We start from the raw sequence: 17872 nt of genomic DNA, 5'->3' as shown, positions 1-17872 counted from the left end.
CTTTTGTAAACCTGCACATCAAATATTTTCAAAAAGCTCATTAATTTGGATCGCAATTATTGATTGTGATCCGATTTAGGAGTCGTTTTGTAAAATATAAATTATATATTTGCAAAATGTTCATGGTTTGGGTCGCGATTAATCGCGATCCAAATTAGGGTATATTTGTAAAATATTGGATCAGATATTTTTGAAATATTTCGGCCGGCTCGACACTCGTCGAGCTGCTAGTCCATCAGTGTCCGCCGCCACCCTCGTCACGTTGCGTTCCAGCCGGAAGCGGAGAGACTATTGACAACAGTTAGCACGCCAAGTTGTGAACCGCAAGCGCACGGATCATCGTAGATTTTCCCTTAGAGTATTCCATCTAAGATTTATCAATCCATGGATCGGCAGTGAACTGACTAGAGTTCTCTATCTAGCTAAATGGATCTAATCCTATCAAGAAGTACGAATTGCATATAGAGATAAACCCAATCGTGAGATAAGTATTATAGACAGGGTAAATAGATCGCATTCATATATACAAGGGAATACAACCAAAGGTAGCATGAGCCTATTGTCTTCGTGTTGTAGTTCCAGCCAAAGTAGTAACCAATCTATGTAGCACGAGTCATCTCTCAGAAAGGCGGATCGCAAGCGGCCTACTTTCTTATGGTCACCACTGCGAGGTGCGTGTTGACGCCTCTGGTTTCCTAAAGCTTTACCTCAAATGACTCCCACAATACTCACCATCGATCCTACTCAACACTACGCAATCGTTCGGGTTTTTCCCTCCCACATGCTGTCACCACACAAGGATAATCACACCGACTTCCTACACACTACTAAGATGTATCTGCAAGATATAGACTAATCACCACGATTATATCTATTCCTACTAAGAACATATACTAGCTAAACATATGAGAATAAACACACATCATAGTAGATCAAAGTAAGCACAAAATTAGATTGATATCACCATCGTGTGTACACAAGCCTTGATGATCACAAGGCTTGGCTCCAGAACTCCACCATGACTTCATCGCGTAGGGATGACCATGGCGGCTAGGGTCTAGCCTAAGCTATCTCTTAAACAACCTTGTCACCTTGAAGACTTGCAGCAGCCCTCCACTTCCTATGGTGTATGTCCCTGTATTCTTCGAATTCTGGTGGATTGATCTGCGTGCTCGATAAAATATCAGAGTATTTAAAGTCTGGAGATCGCGTGACAGAAATTGGAAGGCGAGAGGAGCAACAAAAGCCCCAGGCCGATCGGCCTGGCCCTTCCTTGTGGCCTTTCGCGTCTTCCTTCGTCCCCAAGTCTTCTTAGGTGTCCTGAAGTCTTATTTTTACTTGCATGTGGGCCTGGCATGATGATAGCTTCGGGATGAGATTGATCTTCAATAACTTTTCAAATCTTCGCTTGATCCTCTGTGGCGGAACACCTCGGATTAACTCAACTAAAGCATGGTTAAGTCGCTTAACACGCGATCCTCATGCTTTAATCAAGTAACTCGACGAGCCGTCGGAGTTCATCCGATTTAACCACTTAATAGGACCGAGTTAGCAAAACTCACCCGAAGGTGAGTGGTTCCAGAGAATACAACAGATCCACATTTAGTTTAACCATTCATTACACACTGGTTGAAATCAGAGTTTTACAAGTTCTGAAGGAAACAACGGAAGACAAAAACATAGCGGAAGCTAACGTCGGGGTCAAATGTCCCTGGTGAGGCCAGAAAGGACATCAATGATCCCATTCCCCGCCGTCCGAGAAAGGATCCCACTCGACCGTCCACCTAGGAGGGAGCTGGGGCGGCCAAGTGCCAGCAGCAAGCTCTGAAGTTTCAACTTCACCTGAAAAGAGATGCCACAAACAAGGCTGAGTTTCTAAACTCAACAAGACTTAACCGACCGGTGGGAAAAGCTACTCCACCACTTCTAGACATGCAAGGCTCTTTGGCTGAGGGGTTTTGTTTGTCAAAAGCAACTATGTTAGGTCCTTACTTTCAATGTTTTAGCTCAGATTCTAAGTTCATTAACCAGTCTACATTGGCAACTTATACTAAGCAAGCATAGATCCAACTTTATGTATATAAGCTCATCATCAAGACCATGTCATCATCAGACTCCTTCTTTACTCAGTGTAGCATAACGATCAAGCAATCTCAAACTGTGAGAGGCAGACGAATCGATTCGAATATTTTAACCATGCATGGTGAACCTAACCTCACGACATCCGCGCACCACTGAGGGTCGCTTCCTGTGTCGGCCGTCCCCATCAATTCCCTAACCCGTATCGGGCTCACTTCCCTTGGTGCAAGGTTCCACAGACCTGGCCTCTGCCGTTCTGTGACCACACTTGCCACCACGTGCGGCCGCAGGGGAACTTCGTTCCAGAGATAGTGGATCGAACGGCTCACGTCTAGGTTCAATCAGGTACTAGGCTTCCCCATCCCATAATGGGTATGAGATTAGTACTTTCAAACACTTGATCACGAACACCACCACTGTCGGGTCTTAATAGATTCAATAAACAGACGGGACGATCAGCCTACCACCAAAAGAGTTCACCAAAACCCTGCCCCATCCATTGTCCTTATAGTTGTAAACAGAAAGAGAACAACCAACTCCTATAACTCGCGAGTGACAGGAGATCACTCAACTTTTACCGAGTCCTATTAAGCATTGCAACCACTCGACCCAACAGACTAATGTTCAGATCAAAGGAACTAATTCATGCATCTATGGTTTCAAACAACTCCTATACATAAATGCACATTCATAAGAAGGAAGGCATGTGCAAGTTTGGAAAGATGGGTTCATGCTCCGGGGCTTGCCTTCAAGCGGGGTGGAGGTGAACTGGTCCTCAGCAAGTTCGGCTTGGCTTCTGTGATTGGCGGCTCTGCTACAGCTCCGTCTTCAGGCGCCGGATGTAGCTCGTAGGTGCCGTCGGCGAGATGTAACTCTACACGAATGCAATGCAGGGGTTATCACGTAGACGGTTATTTCAAGAACACTTGCAAGTTTAAGCTCAGACACTTGTAGCAAGCTACAGGAAAGGTGGGGGAAGGTTCAAGTTCAGTTGGTGGAGAACAAGATAAAAGGGTCGGATGGGGATAAACTTATGATCCGACCCTTAAACTTAAGGAATAACTATGCCAGGATCCTCAGACTTAACACAGAGAAGTCCCCGATATTTTACACCGATACCCTCGGGTCAAAGAAAAGATTCAACCGAGCCCTCGGACGAGGCGGATAAGGGTCAGCGAACAGACAGGGTCGGGCGAGACGGAAAAAGGGGTCAAGCAAACCGGAAGGGGTCGGCAACTTACCTTCAGGTCTACTGGTGAAGCTTTGGGGTTGGGAAGGAACAGACTTGGGCGGAAAGACTAGAGCGCTAAGGCTTGGGCGGCGGCGAGGTTTGATGGTGCTCCGACGGCGACGGAGCTTCTTGTGGACAACAAGAAGGCTCTAGCACTGGGCGGAGGAACAGACGGCTGGTGGGTTAGGGAGAAGCGGGTTTGAGCGGAGAGGGAAACTTCTCAAGAGCTCAGTGGCAGTGCTCCAGTGCGCGCAGAGTAGGGGCGGCAAAACAACGATGGCGAAGAAAACTTCGGTGAGACTCTAGTACTCCTTTTTATAGCTGCGCGGCAGAGATAGAGAGTTTGAGCAGCACGAAGACCAGGAAGAAAAGGATAGAGTGCGCTGCCTTGGCGGCGATTGAGCGGCGATGGGCGGCAGAACAGAGCTTCGGAGACAGGGTCTTTTGCTATTGGGCACTGGAGACAAGGCCGGTGTAGGCGCGGCTTTGCCGGGATTTAGATTTGGCGGAGGCGAGCGTGGTCTGGTTGCGTTAAGCGGCGGAGTGTGTGCGGCGTATTTGATTGGCATGTGACAGGGAGGAAGGCGCTGCCAGCGAGGTGACAGGGCGAGCAGCGGCGCGAGCGAGCGCAAAACAGCGGCTTGCCGGGGCACATTGCTGGCGAGGCGGAAAAAGGAGCTGTCTCTGCCGGAGTCGTGGTTAGTGGGGGCAGAATCGTCGTGGAGCGAGCTCGTGGGCGGCGCGACTGTGGAGAGGCGGAAAAACTGGAAGGCATCAGGGCATGCAGCCGGGGATCCGGGCGAGATGATGGGCGCGGGTCGCTAGGCGGTCTGACGCAGCAGCGGCAAAAACTCTACCACGGTGGCGACGGGGCACCTTGGCGCGGCCGGCGAGGGCGCGAGCGAGACGAGGCGAGGCAGAAAGGGTTGCAGGGGGCTTCCGCTGCGATTGGGGAGGAGGGCGCGCTGATCCATCCTGTCGCGACCGGCGATTGGGCGAGGCGGCGGGCGTCGGAGAAGTTGAGCCACGCGGCGGGGGAGCTCTGAAGCGGGCGCATGCTGCTCAGGCGCGTCAGTCTCGAGAGAACCGGGAAAAAGATTGTGGGTCCACCAGTCAGCCTCTGGTTCTCCTTCAGCTCCAAGATTGGAAGGAACACTATCTTTGGGACTTAGAGAAGAACCGGCGGTTTTGGTTGGGTTTTCAGGGGTCGGGGGTGAGAACCGGACCTTGCACGCTCATGCTTAGGAAGGCTGAGTCAGCGGGATTAGGGACTCGGGTTAAGATTAACTCGGCTGATTAACCAAGGTCGTTACATCCTCTTTGATTCCTCTTTGATCCCGAAGTGATCCTTGCCATATCTTCACAAACTTAACCCTTAAGTAATCTTAGAGGAGTGCTTGCAAAAAATGAGCGTCGGAGAAGATTAGAAGACCCCTGACCGATCGGCTTGGGCTTCGCCCTGGGCTATTTCTGAGTCTGCTGGCTTTCGTTTTTGATAGGTTCGTTGCTCTACCGGGGCTTTATCCAAAAATATACTTTTAGTCCAATTTCCTGCAAAAATAGAATGTCTTCCAAAATTCAATGCATATGCAAAAATGGGGTTATTTCACGTGCCAAGTGGCGGGTTAGTTTCTCTACTTGATTCCTCACGCTAAAATTTCCTTTGCCATCAAATTTCTCTACTTGATTCCACATCCCTGACATTGTCTTGATTTCGTGCTTCCTAACACTACCGACAAAATCAAATCAATTCGACCTCAGCTCTGATACCACTTGTTAGAATCTGATACCCCTCGTTATGCGCAACAGCTCCCGGATCTTGAAAGTATATTGCGGGTATGATACGAGCTTGCACCGTATCAAGAATAACGTAGATGAATCTCGTAGAAAATCCCAAATGATGACGTTGAACAATCGCGATAAGAGAATAGGATTTTGGTGAACCCGACCGCGAGTTCTTTAAGCACAACTTCCAAAAGAGTACAAGTGATTGTCGCTCCCTCGCAACCCTACTTGACCCTTTAGGATCCTCTGATTCTTGCCCTATACAAGAATTTAGTACTATAGAACTGTCTAGCCTATCTCTCTTGAGCGCTGCTAATTAGCTCTCACAAGTCTTGGATGAGACTTTGGTGTTTGTCTTTGGCTTGATTGATTCATAAAGGCTCAACCCCCTTGTTTATATAGTCCCCTCTAAGACCCTCATACATGCAAGTGGGAGTTCTACACCTAGTAGGATTCAACGCTCAAGCCTAGTAAAATTACAAGTCCTAATAGCACACCCCTATTGAGTCCTAATCTGAGTAGGATTTGAGTCACCATACAACATCTACTCTTGTGGATGCCTCTGTTTATGTCTGTGATAGTGACAACTGAGAAAAAGTGATAATCCTCTTCTGGCAAGACATTAGACGGTTAGCAAAAAAACGAGGTAGGAGATCTGATTGCCTGATTGGTAAGTGATATCTGATGTCACTTGAGTTCTGATGGTTATTCATTCCATTTGGGGTAATAATTTATGCACATTATAGTTTATTTTCCATCTTTTGACCCAAAATCTTGTCTCATTATAGTCTCACGTTTATATTCACAGAATAGTGATTATAGTTTCCAGATTTCTTTTGCTCTCTTTTCTTTTTCCGCGCTGAAAGCTGAACACCTCAAACTGCAAAGAATGGTCTCGTGAGAGTCAAAACTCTAAAGAAAAAGGGAAAGAAATGGGCGAACAATCTTAAAGTATATTGAACCACTGCTAGTCTGCTACTATAAGCTGTGCCACCACCTGTGCTTGTCATTTTCTCTTGGCCGCCTGAATGTTCTTCGGCACTTTCAGCCACACGAGCATGGTGCACTTTCAAAGAAAATGATGGGCGAGTTTATTACAGTACCACATTGCCTTTCAGCTTAGATTCTGCACTTCCAGGCGTTGCCATTCGATGACTCTACTCCATTAACAGCACAACTCAAAAAGAATGGTAGACTCTACTCCACGGACCGCAAAGCACAAAGTCAGTGCTCCGTTCGTTAAAAAAAAACTCACAAAAAAATTGATGCAGACCTCAAAGTTGTCGGTAATCTGTCAACGCTGTTAGAAATTCGACAATAGAGGACCAGGCACAGTACCATCAAATCAAAACCAGCTGCAGATGCAGCGGCTGTCACACATGACACATACCATTACTTGCTCGTCGTTTCAAGAAACCACAGCAGTTCGCACTCGAGTACAATAAAAACCGACCATCAACATCCCACTCCCACCTATGGAACCGCCTTTGTTGGGGCAGGTGAAAGGGCCCCACTTTTTACATGAGCGGTGTTTCTTTCATGCCCTTCAAACAGGGCATCCTATGATGAGCACAGGCAAGCTACTACAGTGAGAAAACAGAATGCCCCGGAAACCTTACAACTGTACACATATACAAGGAATTTTCTCAGGGCCTTAATGCAACTTTTTTTTTTAAGATCTTACTGCACCTCTTATGATCCTATCTGATAACAAAGGGCAGGTCTTAAGCCCATATTGCAAGCGATGACATAGAGAGAGCACCAAGGAATAGCGCGATGTATGCCACCAATTGCTGTCGCAGCGAACCAGTCATCTTTTCACCCAAGAAGTCTGCCGCAATGAGATCCACCAAAGACATGTATATGAGAATGCCGGCCGACACCGAGTCAAGAATGCCCTCAACCACAAGAGCCCTCGGGCTATTTGGATTGTAAAACGTGGCCAAGCCTGCCCCGGCAGCTATCCCTGCCGGTGTTGTAATGGCAAAGAAGGATGCCATTAGAACCGCTGAAAGGTTCTTGAATTGTGCCTGTAGGGAGATAATTTTTAGGTAGTCAGTCAGCCAACTAAAGAAAATAGTAAATGAGTAAAATAAGTGCCAATGAAATTCAGTCAGTAAATGGACACCCAACAAGATTGTCGTGACTCCGCAATCCTATTTATAAAGTAATAGGCAACCAAAACTTGGAATAGGAGTCGTAGATGACCATTTACATTAATAACGAACTGAAACTGAAAGAAATAGAAAAGATGCAGCAACGCAGCACAATACCCGGTTATGTTATTAAAGTCAAATGTTTGACCTCTGATATGTCAATACCATTTCGTAACCTATCAAGTATAAAAAGCTGTACAAGTATTGCCAAACTAGTAGTATTGGAAACATTAAACATGATTTGGAAGAAGGTCAATAGTGCACAGGAGGTCTGAATCCCTGATGTCAAGTCACAAATATCAGTATGGAAGGTAGAAACAGGCAACTTGGAAGGTCAGTAAAAGGAACAATGCAATGAGAGAAACACAACAAATTACACTCACCCCATATCAAGTTGAGGCGTGAGTATCAGCTGGATTTTCCCACCAACTTGAATTAAATAAACCCATCTTCTTACAACTCTATAATTTGATTTATTCTTGCACAGTAATTTCAATCAACTTTGACAAGCCAGTGAGTGATGGAACATCCACAAATTAGGTTTTCTCGAAGTTTCAAGGACTGGGTCCATGTTCTTAAAGACAGATTCCCCAACCATGAAATTGTCAAAGGAGTAAATTCCGACAAAAATAAATGTAGGGCCGTGTACAGATTGCCAAACAGGTAAACTGCTGGAACCTTGTGCAATCTAAATAATTTCACTTCCATGTTCATCACTATGTGCAAAATCAGCTTTATTGATTAAATAATGAGAAATGTTCAATGGCAGTTTACTGAAATTCTCACCTGAGCGATGCACCCGCCTAATGCAAAACCCTCGAAGAACTGGTGGAATGAAAGTGCTGCGACAAGTGGCCTGATTGTGCATGGGCTCCGTGACACTCCGAGTGACAACCCGATGATCACAGAGTGAGACACAATCCCCATCTCCAGTATCTGCAACCAAGCCAATGGTCATCACAGTATGCTCCATGAAGCACCAAAGCATCCCCAGTGAGCTGATCAAACACCCACCTGCGACACGACGACAGAGCGGACATGGTCCGACATATCCCCCTCGCGGCCCTCTACTTGCACCAGCTCGTGCCCATGGCCGTGGTTGTGTCCGTGCCCGTGCGAGTGTCCGTGGCAGTGCGTCTGCAAGAGCGGGGCCTTGCGGTCGTCCTCAGCGACGGTGACCACGGTGATGTCCTCGTCGCTCGCGGAGGAGGCCGCGGCGAGCGTGGCGGCGGCGGCTGCCTTGACGCGCGCGGCCTCGTCGCGGTGCTTGGTCTCGTAGAACCTGGTGGCGAGGAAGTCGAGCACCAGCGTGGCGAGCGCGGCGGCCATGGCGACGAACCCCGGGAACGGGAACCGGCGCCAGGGCGCGGCGGGGAGGCAGGGGCTGGAGAGCGCGTGCTGGGCGTCGTGCAGCATGTGGACGAACCCCGTGGCAAGGATGACCCCGGCCGCGAACGCCTTGGCCGCCCGGAACGCGGAGCTGTCCGTGCGCAGCGCGCGCCGCTTCCGGCCCGCGAGCGGCAGGCCCACCCCGAGCACCCCGGCCACCAGAATCGCCGCCATGGCCACCTCCTTGAGCCGCAGCGCTACCGCGTCGTCGCGGCACCCGCCCCCCTCCGCCTTCTGCATCTCCTCCGCGCAGGTCGCCGTCGACAGCGACGCCGCCATAAGCTCTGCGCAACACGCAAACACATGGAGCCGTCAGTCTCAAGACCAAACGGCGAAACAAGGCAACGAAACTGGGAACGCAAACCGAATTACGCACCATTGCTGGTGCTGAGGAACTGGCCGGCGTGCCGGCGGAGGCCGGCGAGAGCCATGGCCGGAGAATCCGATCCTGCGACGGACGGCGCGGGGCGGACAAAAATCTTGGGAAAATCGGTTCTTTAGCCGGCGCTTTTCCGATGCCGGGGATTCCTAGCCCCCCGTCTCACGGCTAGTGGACAGAGAGACGAGATCGAGAGAGAGAGAGGAAGTCGAAATCGTGGGGAAAGAGTCGAATCTAATAGAAAGACGGGGGCGGACTTTGAAGAGAAGAAGGATGTCGTCATGGTGGTGGGAGTGCACCCAACCGCGGTGGCGATGCGCCGACGCCATCGACGACGTGGACGGCCGCGGCCGCACCCAGGTAGTCTGCGCGTGCGCGTCGCTGACACGTGGGGCCGGTGGGCTGGAGGAGGTGATGGCTGGGCCGGGTCCATGCGCCAAGACGCATCCCGACCGTCGGTCTCCTCGACAGACGGCCGAATGCCGTGTGTCCCTGCCGAGGGCGTGTGATGCGGGACCTCGCGGCCGTATAACTGCCTGGGCCCCACATTACCGTGGAGCGTGTGTGCTGCTTGTGTTCGTCGCGGGATTGTTACACTGATCCGTGGGCCCGATGAGGCAGGGCCCGACGGCTAGGGACCGAGGTGGCACGGGGAGGTCTCGTGCACTCGGCGCGGCGGGGGGTGTTGGCAAACGATGTCGACATAGTGACGAGGGGGGTCGCGGAGCCCACGAGAGGTCCTCCTGGATCTCCCAGATTGGGCTGCATTTGTTGGCTGATACTCCGTAGGTGGCTAGGCCCGCTCGCAGTGGTACTTTTAGCACGACGGTCACCTACTTCTCAGTTCTCACATGGGCTCCTTTTGAATGGAGGAAAATATAGGCAGTATTTTGGAGAGCTAGTACGTACCAATATTCCTGCGGAAGTTTTCTACCAAACCATTTGGAGTAACCATTTGGAGTAAGGGCCTTTTCGGTTTGGCCGGAATGGTCCGGAACGAGACCCGTTCTGGACAGATTGATCTGGTCTGATTTTAAATCCGACGCATGGCAAAATGGCCATTTGATTAAGGTCGACGGGGAATGGAGTCCGGCCTGTCTCAGCCATTTCGTATGCCCCGAGGCCGGGATTTGTTCTCCACCTCTTGAGGTTCGGAACGGAAACAATTGGATCGAGTGAATCCCTTCTCGAGCCAGAACAGTTCCTGAGCTTTTTCAATCTGCAGCAAACGAACGAGGCTTATAGGATTTTTTTAGACGAAGGAAGCCATTTCGTATGCCTCGAGGCCGGGATTTTTTCTCCACCTCTTGAGGTTCGGAACGGAAACAATCGGATCGAGTGAATCCCTTCTCGAGCCAGAACAGTTCCTGAGCTTTTTCAATCTGCAGCAAACGAACGAGGCCTAAAGGATTTTTTTAGACGAAGGAAGCTTTATGTAAAATAAAGTTCGGGCCTATGTAACAAGACGGTACACGCAACCATTACAAAATAGATTTAAAAAAAAAGAAGAAAGAAGAATGAGATCCAGTATACTCTATGCAACGTAGCACCTCACTCAAACTATAACTCAAAACCACCTAGCAACCTTATTCCAACTACGGATAGAGTTCCTATAAAACGGTTTGCGTCTATTTTTTTGATCTGCGTTTACAAATCCTTTATACTATGTGTACAAGTCCAATTCATTTACCGCTAACTCTGGGTTGTGTACTTATAAAGATTCAATTACAAAGAATAAATCCCCGAGCTGCTCGCCTGCGTGAAAATTTACTCCCTCGCCTGAAAAGTACAATGAAAATTTACCCCCTCGCCTCAAAAGTACATGGCCATCTGGGATCCGCCCTTTCATTGCACAATGCAGAGGGAGACCCTTGGCCGCCTGGCGCCATTTCTTGCCTCTTCTGATCTTGTCATCCGGAAAGAAGGGACGACGGGAGCAGCGCTTTGGGCCCTAACTATAATCATGTAGTTTGTGCTAATCGGGCCTTATTCTCAACTGGCATTCTTTCACCTGGGCTTGGGCCGCTGGTAGACATGCCAGGCCACTTTCAGCCCGGGTGATTGTCTTTCATCCTCTTCCCCCCATCTGCCCCTCCGCTCGTGTGTCATCGTGTGGGGGGCGGACGGGCACACGTAAGCGTCGCGTCACGCACCCCTGGAACGCTCCGTAGCAGGGGAGGCTGCGACGCTGCGTGCACGCGCGCCTGCGTTTTGCGTCGAGTTCAGGCGACGGATCGGAGCGCTGGTCCAGCACGGCATACAACATACATACCACACAGAGACGACACTGACCTTCGGCTGCGCTGCACGTACGAGCGAGCGGATCGGTTATTCGAGTACACCGTACGGCAGCTAATTACTGTACGATCAGTTGTCCGATTCCGAGAGAGAGAACGCACGCACGTCGGCACGTACGTACGTACGTACTGTACGTGCTGGGAGACGCTGACTTGACGATGCGTATAGGCACGCGTGCAGCTAGCGACGGAGGTACTGCTCCTCCGGCTGCTCCTGGGCTCCTGGGCCCTGGCCGAGGAATCCGGCCGGCCCGGATGCGGCCACGAGTAAGCGTACAAACAGAAGCGGCTGAGCCAGGAGTGAGCCTAGCTTCAGCTCAGCAGCTCAGGGGCTCCTCTTCGGACCACGATGATCGAGAGAGAGGCCGTGCCGGCCGGTGCGCCGCCTGCCCGGCTGGAAATTTGACAAGACGCGGAATTCTAATTTCTTTCTTTCTTTATTCCCACCGATCGGTGACGTCTACGCCACCCACCCTGCCCCGTTTAGTACCTTATCTCGCCTCCAATTACACGTATACTTGATAGTCCACTCCAACCACACCTACTATACGCTTTTCCATTTTGAATTCCACTTCCTTTCTTGGTTTCTTTCGGTTGCAGTCGCATACACACGCACGTCACGCTGTCACAGCCGAGCGAGCAGAGGAGGATCGACAGAGAAATTGACGACGCTTGAAGAGGAAAACGTATTAATTACATTTAGACCCAGACATTTCTCACAGAGGCCCTCCACTTGAGCCAACCCTCTCACCTCCAGCCCCCACAGCAAAGCACAAGGCCACAAGCACTGAAGCACAGCGAAGCGAACGCACACGACGTCCTACAAACGTCACCGGCCATTTTGCTCCATACCCCCCTCGACTTCCCCCTAAATTACGTAACGTAACGTACCCGTGTATCTACAGAGCCCAAAGCAAGCAGAGCGAGCGACCCAGCACTAGCAGGCCGCGCGCCGGCGGGGGTCGCCGCCTCACCGGCCTAGCCGCAGAGCGCGCCAACCTCGCGGAGGCGCGGGACGAGGAGGCCGCTGAGGTGGAGCCCCATGAGCCCGTCCAGCCCGCCCACGGGCGCGCCGCCCACGAACAGCGCCGGCACGGCGGCGGCGGCGGCCGCCGACGCCGCGGCTTCCTCCTCGGCGGCCTCCTCCACCTCGATCACCGTCGCGTGCGCGCCCACGGCCGCCAGCAGCCGCCGCATCACGTGGCACATGCAGCACCCGCGCCGGGCGAAGATCACCACGGGGCTCTCGCGGACCAGCCGACCGACGCGCTCTGCGGGGGCCTCCACGTCGCCCGCCAGGTCGATGGTCAGGCCCAGCCGGCGCCGGGACCGGGGCGCCGCCGCCTCGCCGGCAACCGCGCAGCTCACGCCGCCGCCCCCCTGCATCCCTCGTTTCTTGGTTGGGGCGGACGAGAAGGGAGAGGCGTGTGGTTACCGAGCTGCTTGCTGCCTGCCTGCCGCCGCTAGTAATTCACGGCGTGAACTCGGAGTGAGTGAGTGGCTGGTTGGGTGGTTCGCCGTCAAGATCCGGGCCGGGGGAACGTGGGGGAGGCCCCGTATATATAGGAGCGGGCGCACATGGGGGCGTGACGTCAGGCGGAAGGTGACGGGCCACGGTGGGACCGAGATGGCGTCACGTGGCTGGACGGGGAAGGAGCAGGAGGGGTAGCTTGGATGAATCGAACAAGCAAAGTGGAGCGGAGCAAATCGTCCAAAGGCGATCGCCAATATTTGCCACATGACATGAGTGTGTTATAGGGTACACGACAAGTTGAAAGGCAATGAGTAATCATGTTCAAGATGAATTATTGATGGGATAAAAATTTGGATCTCGTATGGCATGGAGTTTTTTTTTTAAAAAACATTGTATGGCATGGAGTGGTTTTGAACTTCCGATCACATATATAAAGGACATATAGGGAATTGTACGTGATAAAAGTTTCTTTAGATATTTTATAATGTAAACTTGTATTTATTTAAATAAATAAGCTATGGTAAGTATTGTAAATTTAGTAGGCAAGACGTGTGAGATTGAAGATAGACAGGGATAACATGCTACGAAAGTGTGGCAGCCGAACATGCTCCGAGACCTAGACTAGGTAGTGGTACGGTTTTGACTCATCTCTACTTTCATCATGGAACACACTAAAATCACATTTGGTTAGCTGCCAAATTCCTATCATGTGAAGATAGGGCTATCTTTGTGCGCACTTATGCGTGTCTATATCACCAACTTTCTGCACATACATTTTTCATATAAGTTGGATCCCCACACGAATTCTCAAACCCCTGTCGTGCGGATGCGTCCTGACATGATAGTATGATACACTTAAGACTTAACTGTCGTGTGGATGCATCCTGACATGATAGTATGATACACTTAAGACTTAACTGAGCTATAAGCTCATTCACATGCAAATATGTGTGCTTTGTTTCCCTAGGATTTGATGCAAGCAGAACATATATATGCTATATTTTGATATATGTGTGCATTATGATGCATACAACCACTATAGAATTAATACATGCTGTGCATATATAGGACTCGTACATAAGTGGGAGGGTGGGACGTCATAATCCTAGCTGGAACCATGTGAAATCTCATCATCTCCTATATCGGGCCATGTTGGGTCCTCTTCGAGGCAAAACTAGCAAAGAAGCTAATACTAAATTTATTCTCACCGTAGCGTAGCGCTTCTGTAGCAATACCACTTATACCATGCTACCATGCCCATCAACTTGTTGATTTGGACAGGATCAGTACCTTGGTCGAGAGCACCGATTTGAATTGTTATCTTATTTCAAAAAGAAAAATTGTTATGCAGCAGTTCCTAATTAATTCAATCCCAGTCTGGCAGTCTCTAAACCAAACGTTTATTTATCTACTCATTAACCATGCATTCTCTTTGCTCTTGAGGGAGCTAGTCAGATAGCTCACGCTCCCAGCAATCCCGACGAGGCAACGGCCAACGGCGACGGAGAAGAAAGATGACGTCACGAGGCGCGCGACACAACCCAAGGGAGGGACGGAGCTCTCCCGACGGGGCCCCAGCCCACCACCACCGCCACGACGCCCCCGTCGTCCTGTGGGCGGGCAGCAGGCAGCAGGCAGCAGCAGCGGCGGGCGACGTCACCGCGCTCGGCGCATGGCGGGCCCTCCCGAACGTGGCAAGTGACCCGCGCAGCAAGGGACTGGCCGCTCGTGGGCGGGGCCCGCCCGGCGGGGTGCGCGCCACGTGGCGCGCGGGCCGTCCGTTGACGTCGCTGTTCCTGGGCGCCCGGGGCACGTCACGGCCCGCGGATCCGGAGCCCGACGGCGGGGATGCCGCCCGCCGCGGAGCCAGCGGCTCGGATCTCCTGTCGCCGGGTCAACTGCCATAGTACTCGTACCCGTTCGCACGCCGCCCACGCTTTCCCGAATTATTGCAGCCCGGCCGGCGTCGTGCGCGTGTATGTCAGTACGACTGTACGAGTATATCTCCAACTAAACTGCAGGTCGGTTTCCAGTGATAACAGACAAGTGACCTATTCGTTTCAGCTTATTCAGTCGGCTTATCAGCCACCAAACAGTATTTTCCTCTCACAACAAATCAGCCGTTTCAATTTTTTAGCTGGCTTATAAACTGAAACGAACAGGTCCAAAGTCATAAGGCACTAACTATGTCTATTTCCACGTGTATGAAAAAGGGTACAGAGGGCAACAAGTTTTTCCATACAAATTTACGTGTGTTTGGTTCGGAAAAATGGGATGGTCCATCATCAAATCATCCTTTTGCATTTTTGTGTGGTGTATGCAATAGAGTTTCTCTGCTGCTTGATACCTCCAGTTCTGATCATTAATTTTAACTCAAATCGTCAGCACGTGTACCATGAAATAAAGTCCTTTCGATATTTGCCTATTTAGGGAACATGAACTCAGGTTGTTCACAAACTCCACGCAACAAAAAAAACTAAGCAATCAATTAGATTTATCTTGCTGCAATAATAATCCACCTAACCCTCGTTTTGTGCCTACTACTAATAAAACCTTTTGCATGCATGTTCCAAATAATTTCCGACACTAGCTAGGTACTGAATTGTTTCATCTCAAAACTACAAGCATGGTTCTTCACTTCTTGACGTGGAGTTCCAAATAATATCCATGAACGAGGGTCCTTTTCGCCGCGTCATCCATGCGCGGCCCACACGACGTGAGTGATCGCTTTATCCTACCGGGAAAAAAAGCGCTTGACATGGCGTGACACCTCAGCGACACTACTAAACACGTACAGCTCACCCAACTAAAACGTAGCCCTGCTGATTACCTTAACAACGCAACCAAGGCGCCTTAAAAAAAGAAGCAGAAAAGGACCAAAGCACTACGCTTTGGTACGTTGGAGATGACGGCAGCATCCACTACTGCTCCACTCTATTAAACCCTAATCAAACCCACCCAATCGGAAGCAAAGCAACTTGCCACGTTTTAGCTAGTTTGTTAAGCGTTATTTGACGCCAAAGTGGCACAGCACACGGCCTGTGTTAGTCTCTTCTCGTCCCCTCGATCTTATACCGCTAGTAAACATAGACTGCTTCGCTTAGTTTAATCGGCACCAAATCAATGACTAACTAGCGCAGTGGCATGATGCGGTTAGTAAAAAGATCAACCAATTGGTGCGGCACACAAGGCCGAAACGGGTTATGAAAAATTCAAAAATAGGAACATCATCGAGCAAATTATCCCATTCCTTTTACTTTTACAACAAGTGCTGGCACCGCTCAAAAGCGTGGTGCTATTCAAACTTAATTTGGCAACTTGAGACTTGGTCACAACATACTTAGCTTGGTTCATGCATTTGGTTCATGGAAGCATAATTTAAGCTCTTGTTCGTTTAGTATCTTCTCTGGCTTTAATCAAGCATTATGGAAGTAATGAGCAGGTTTTCTTTCCTTGGAGGGGAATAAACTAGCTAGTTGCTCTAAAGTTGCACAAGAAAGTTTGAGTGAGTGTGGTTGCCTCCAACCATAGTGGGAGAGGGACAAAAACTGGTTGAAATCTTTTGAGACGTCCAATGGGTGGCTCGGTTGGCCCTCAAAACTAATGGCCGTAGTTTTCTTATCCGGGGGCGACGTCTGGTGGAAAGGAGCGACTTTTGCACTTAGTTGCCTCCCGTGGTGTCATGCTTTAATTCCGCATACGTCCCGTGTTGTTTAATCAGGCGCCATTTGCTAGCTGGTGCTTTTTGTTGCTGTTGTTGATGACAAGATGTGTGACATAACTCTGCATTATATTTATGGTTCGTTTTTAAATTTAAGGCATATGATTTTGATTTATTATGAAACAATGTTGTTCTGGGTCTATACTTCTTTCATGAAAAAATAGGGTACTAGTGTTGCACACAACACACATAGCGAAATCATCAGATGACTGATAGCGTGTGCGTGCGTGTGGTGTGCGTGTCCTATGATAGCAAGAGAGTTGTAAGTAAAGGCTTGTGAGTATTTTTCCAGTGAAAACTCAAAGTCATTGTTGGAAATAGATTAGATGCTTTTCTTTTCTGGGGTAACTAATATTTATGCAAAACGATGCATGTATAGACACGTTTTTAGGGACACAATAAGTTGCCTCCTTTGTCTTCGACGTTTACCTCTGGACGGTTTGCGTGCCTCCTTCCCATCTCATGTTGCCACCTTGCACCCACGACAACACATACGTGACACAAGCTCACTTGTCACGCCCCACCACGATCCTCTCGATGCATCAAGCTCTTTCCCACCTCCAAACCGGTTGGCAACAAGAGTGATGACCTATCGCACAACCATCAACACAGTCAGGCCATCTCCGGATCCACTTATGTACAATAGGGGCTTCGCGTTGAACCTAGCTCAAATTTATGGTACTCATTGTCCATCGCCAGAGAAGAAGCTATATATGAAGATAAAAGAAAATCAGCCTTTTAATTAGAATGTAAAGGCACTTGCAGTAAGTTAGAAGTAGCAAAGCCCCAACTTTCTTACTATATAAGAAGCTCAGTTGCTGCATGTGTCAATGTTTTCTCCCTTGAGCGTTGAATGGAGTACTGGAGCTTCCGTGACGAATATTATTATATCTGAGCATATTCGAACCTTGTGCTCGAAGCATGGTGCGTTCTCCTCAGCTCTAAGCGATAAATGGCCGCTTTTTGTGATGTGGATGCATAGTTGTCATCTCCCTCCACAGCCGTCTAGATGTCAAAAGCACATCTCGCCCGGCTGGTAATCGAGTATTATTGGATAACACGATATCTATCTAGTTAACCCATCTTGTCATAGCCATTAACTTATTACTTTCTCTAATTTGCCAACTACTACTAGCTAGAGAGCACCTCAGTCATACCGGCTTTAAAACATCGGCAATAGTGTAGGGGGTAGGGGGAGGCTAGAGCCCCTAGCCCCTCTTAGATCCGTCCCTGTGTATCGGTTATCGGGCTGGCACAACGAAATTGATGCGGATTTTATCCCTCGTAACATCCGACCCATACATCATTGTTGGATGCGGGAGTTTTATTCCTTTTAACCTTCGTTGTCTTAACCTTTGATC

General features: G+C 49.7%; 2 protein-coding genes across 2 annotated transcripts; both read right to left on the bottom strand.

Annotated features, from left to right (window-relative positions):
- Positions 1-6435: 6435 nt before the first annotated feature.
- LOC101761325 (zinc transporter 7) lies at positions 6436-9261 on the bottom strand. The gene is made up of 4 exons (XM_004960863.2): positions 9017-9261; positions 8266-8924; positions 8038-8187; positions 6436-7125 (listed from the first exon to the last, which is right to left on the bottom strand). Exons 1-4 carry the CDS (start codon positions 9069-9071, stop codon positions 6820-6822), a joined length of 1170 nt encoding a protein of 389 aa, XP_004960920.1. The 5' UTR covers positions 9072-9261; the 3' UTR covers positions 6436-6819.
- Positions 9262-11968: 2707 nt separating this feature from the next.
- On the bottom strand, positions 11969-12844 carry LOC101760920 (glutaredoxin-C7-like). Its single transcript, XM_004960862.2, has one exon. The coding sequence runs from the start codon at positions 12700-12702 to the stop codon at positions 12295-12297; it is 408 nt and encodes a 135-aa protein (XP_004960919.1). The 5' UTR covers positions 12703-12844; the 3' UTR covers positions 11969-12294.
- Positions 12845-17872: the final 5028 nt, after the last annotated feature.

The sequence above is a fragment of the Setaria italica genome, chromosome III, assembly GCF_000263155.2.
Source record: "Setaria italica strain Yugu1 chromosome III, Setaria_italica_v2.0, whole genome shotgun sequence".
NCBI classification, from domain to species: Eukaryota; Viridiplantae; Streptophyta; class Magnoliopsida; order Poales; family Poaceae; genus Setaria; species Setaria italica.
Note: the sequence above shows the minus strand (reverse complement) of the source record. Positions and strands in the feature narration are given on the sequence as shown.

What these genes read in the sequence shown, in the direction of transcription:
- LOC101761325 (XM_004960863.2), bottom strand. Translation starts at nt 9,071, where the DNA reads ATGGCTCTCGCCGGCCTCCGCCGGCACGCCGGCCAGTTCCTCAGCACC. An exon ending in GTTCCTCAGCACCAGCAATG is followed by an intron (nt 8,925 to 9,016) that starts GTGCGTAATTCG and finishes CGTGTTGCGCAG; the next exon opens with AGCTTATGGCGGCGTCGCTG. An exon ending in GCTCTGTCGTCGTGTCGCAG is followed by an intron (nt 8,188 to 8,265) that starts GTGGGTGTTTGA and finishes GCTTGGTTGCAG; the next exon opens with ATACTGGAGATGGGGATTGT.
- LOC101760920 (XM_004960862.2), bottom strand. Translation starts at nt 12,702, where the DNA reads ATGCAGGGGGGCGGCGGCGTGAGCTGCGCGGTTGCCGGCGAGGCGGCG.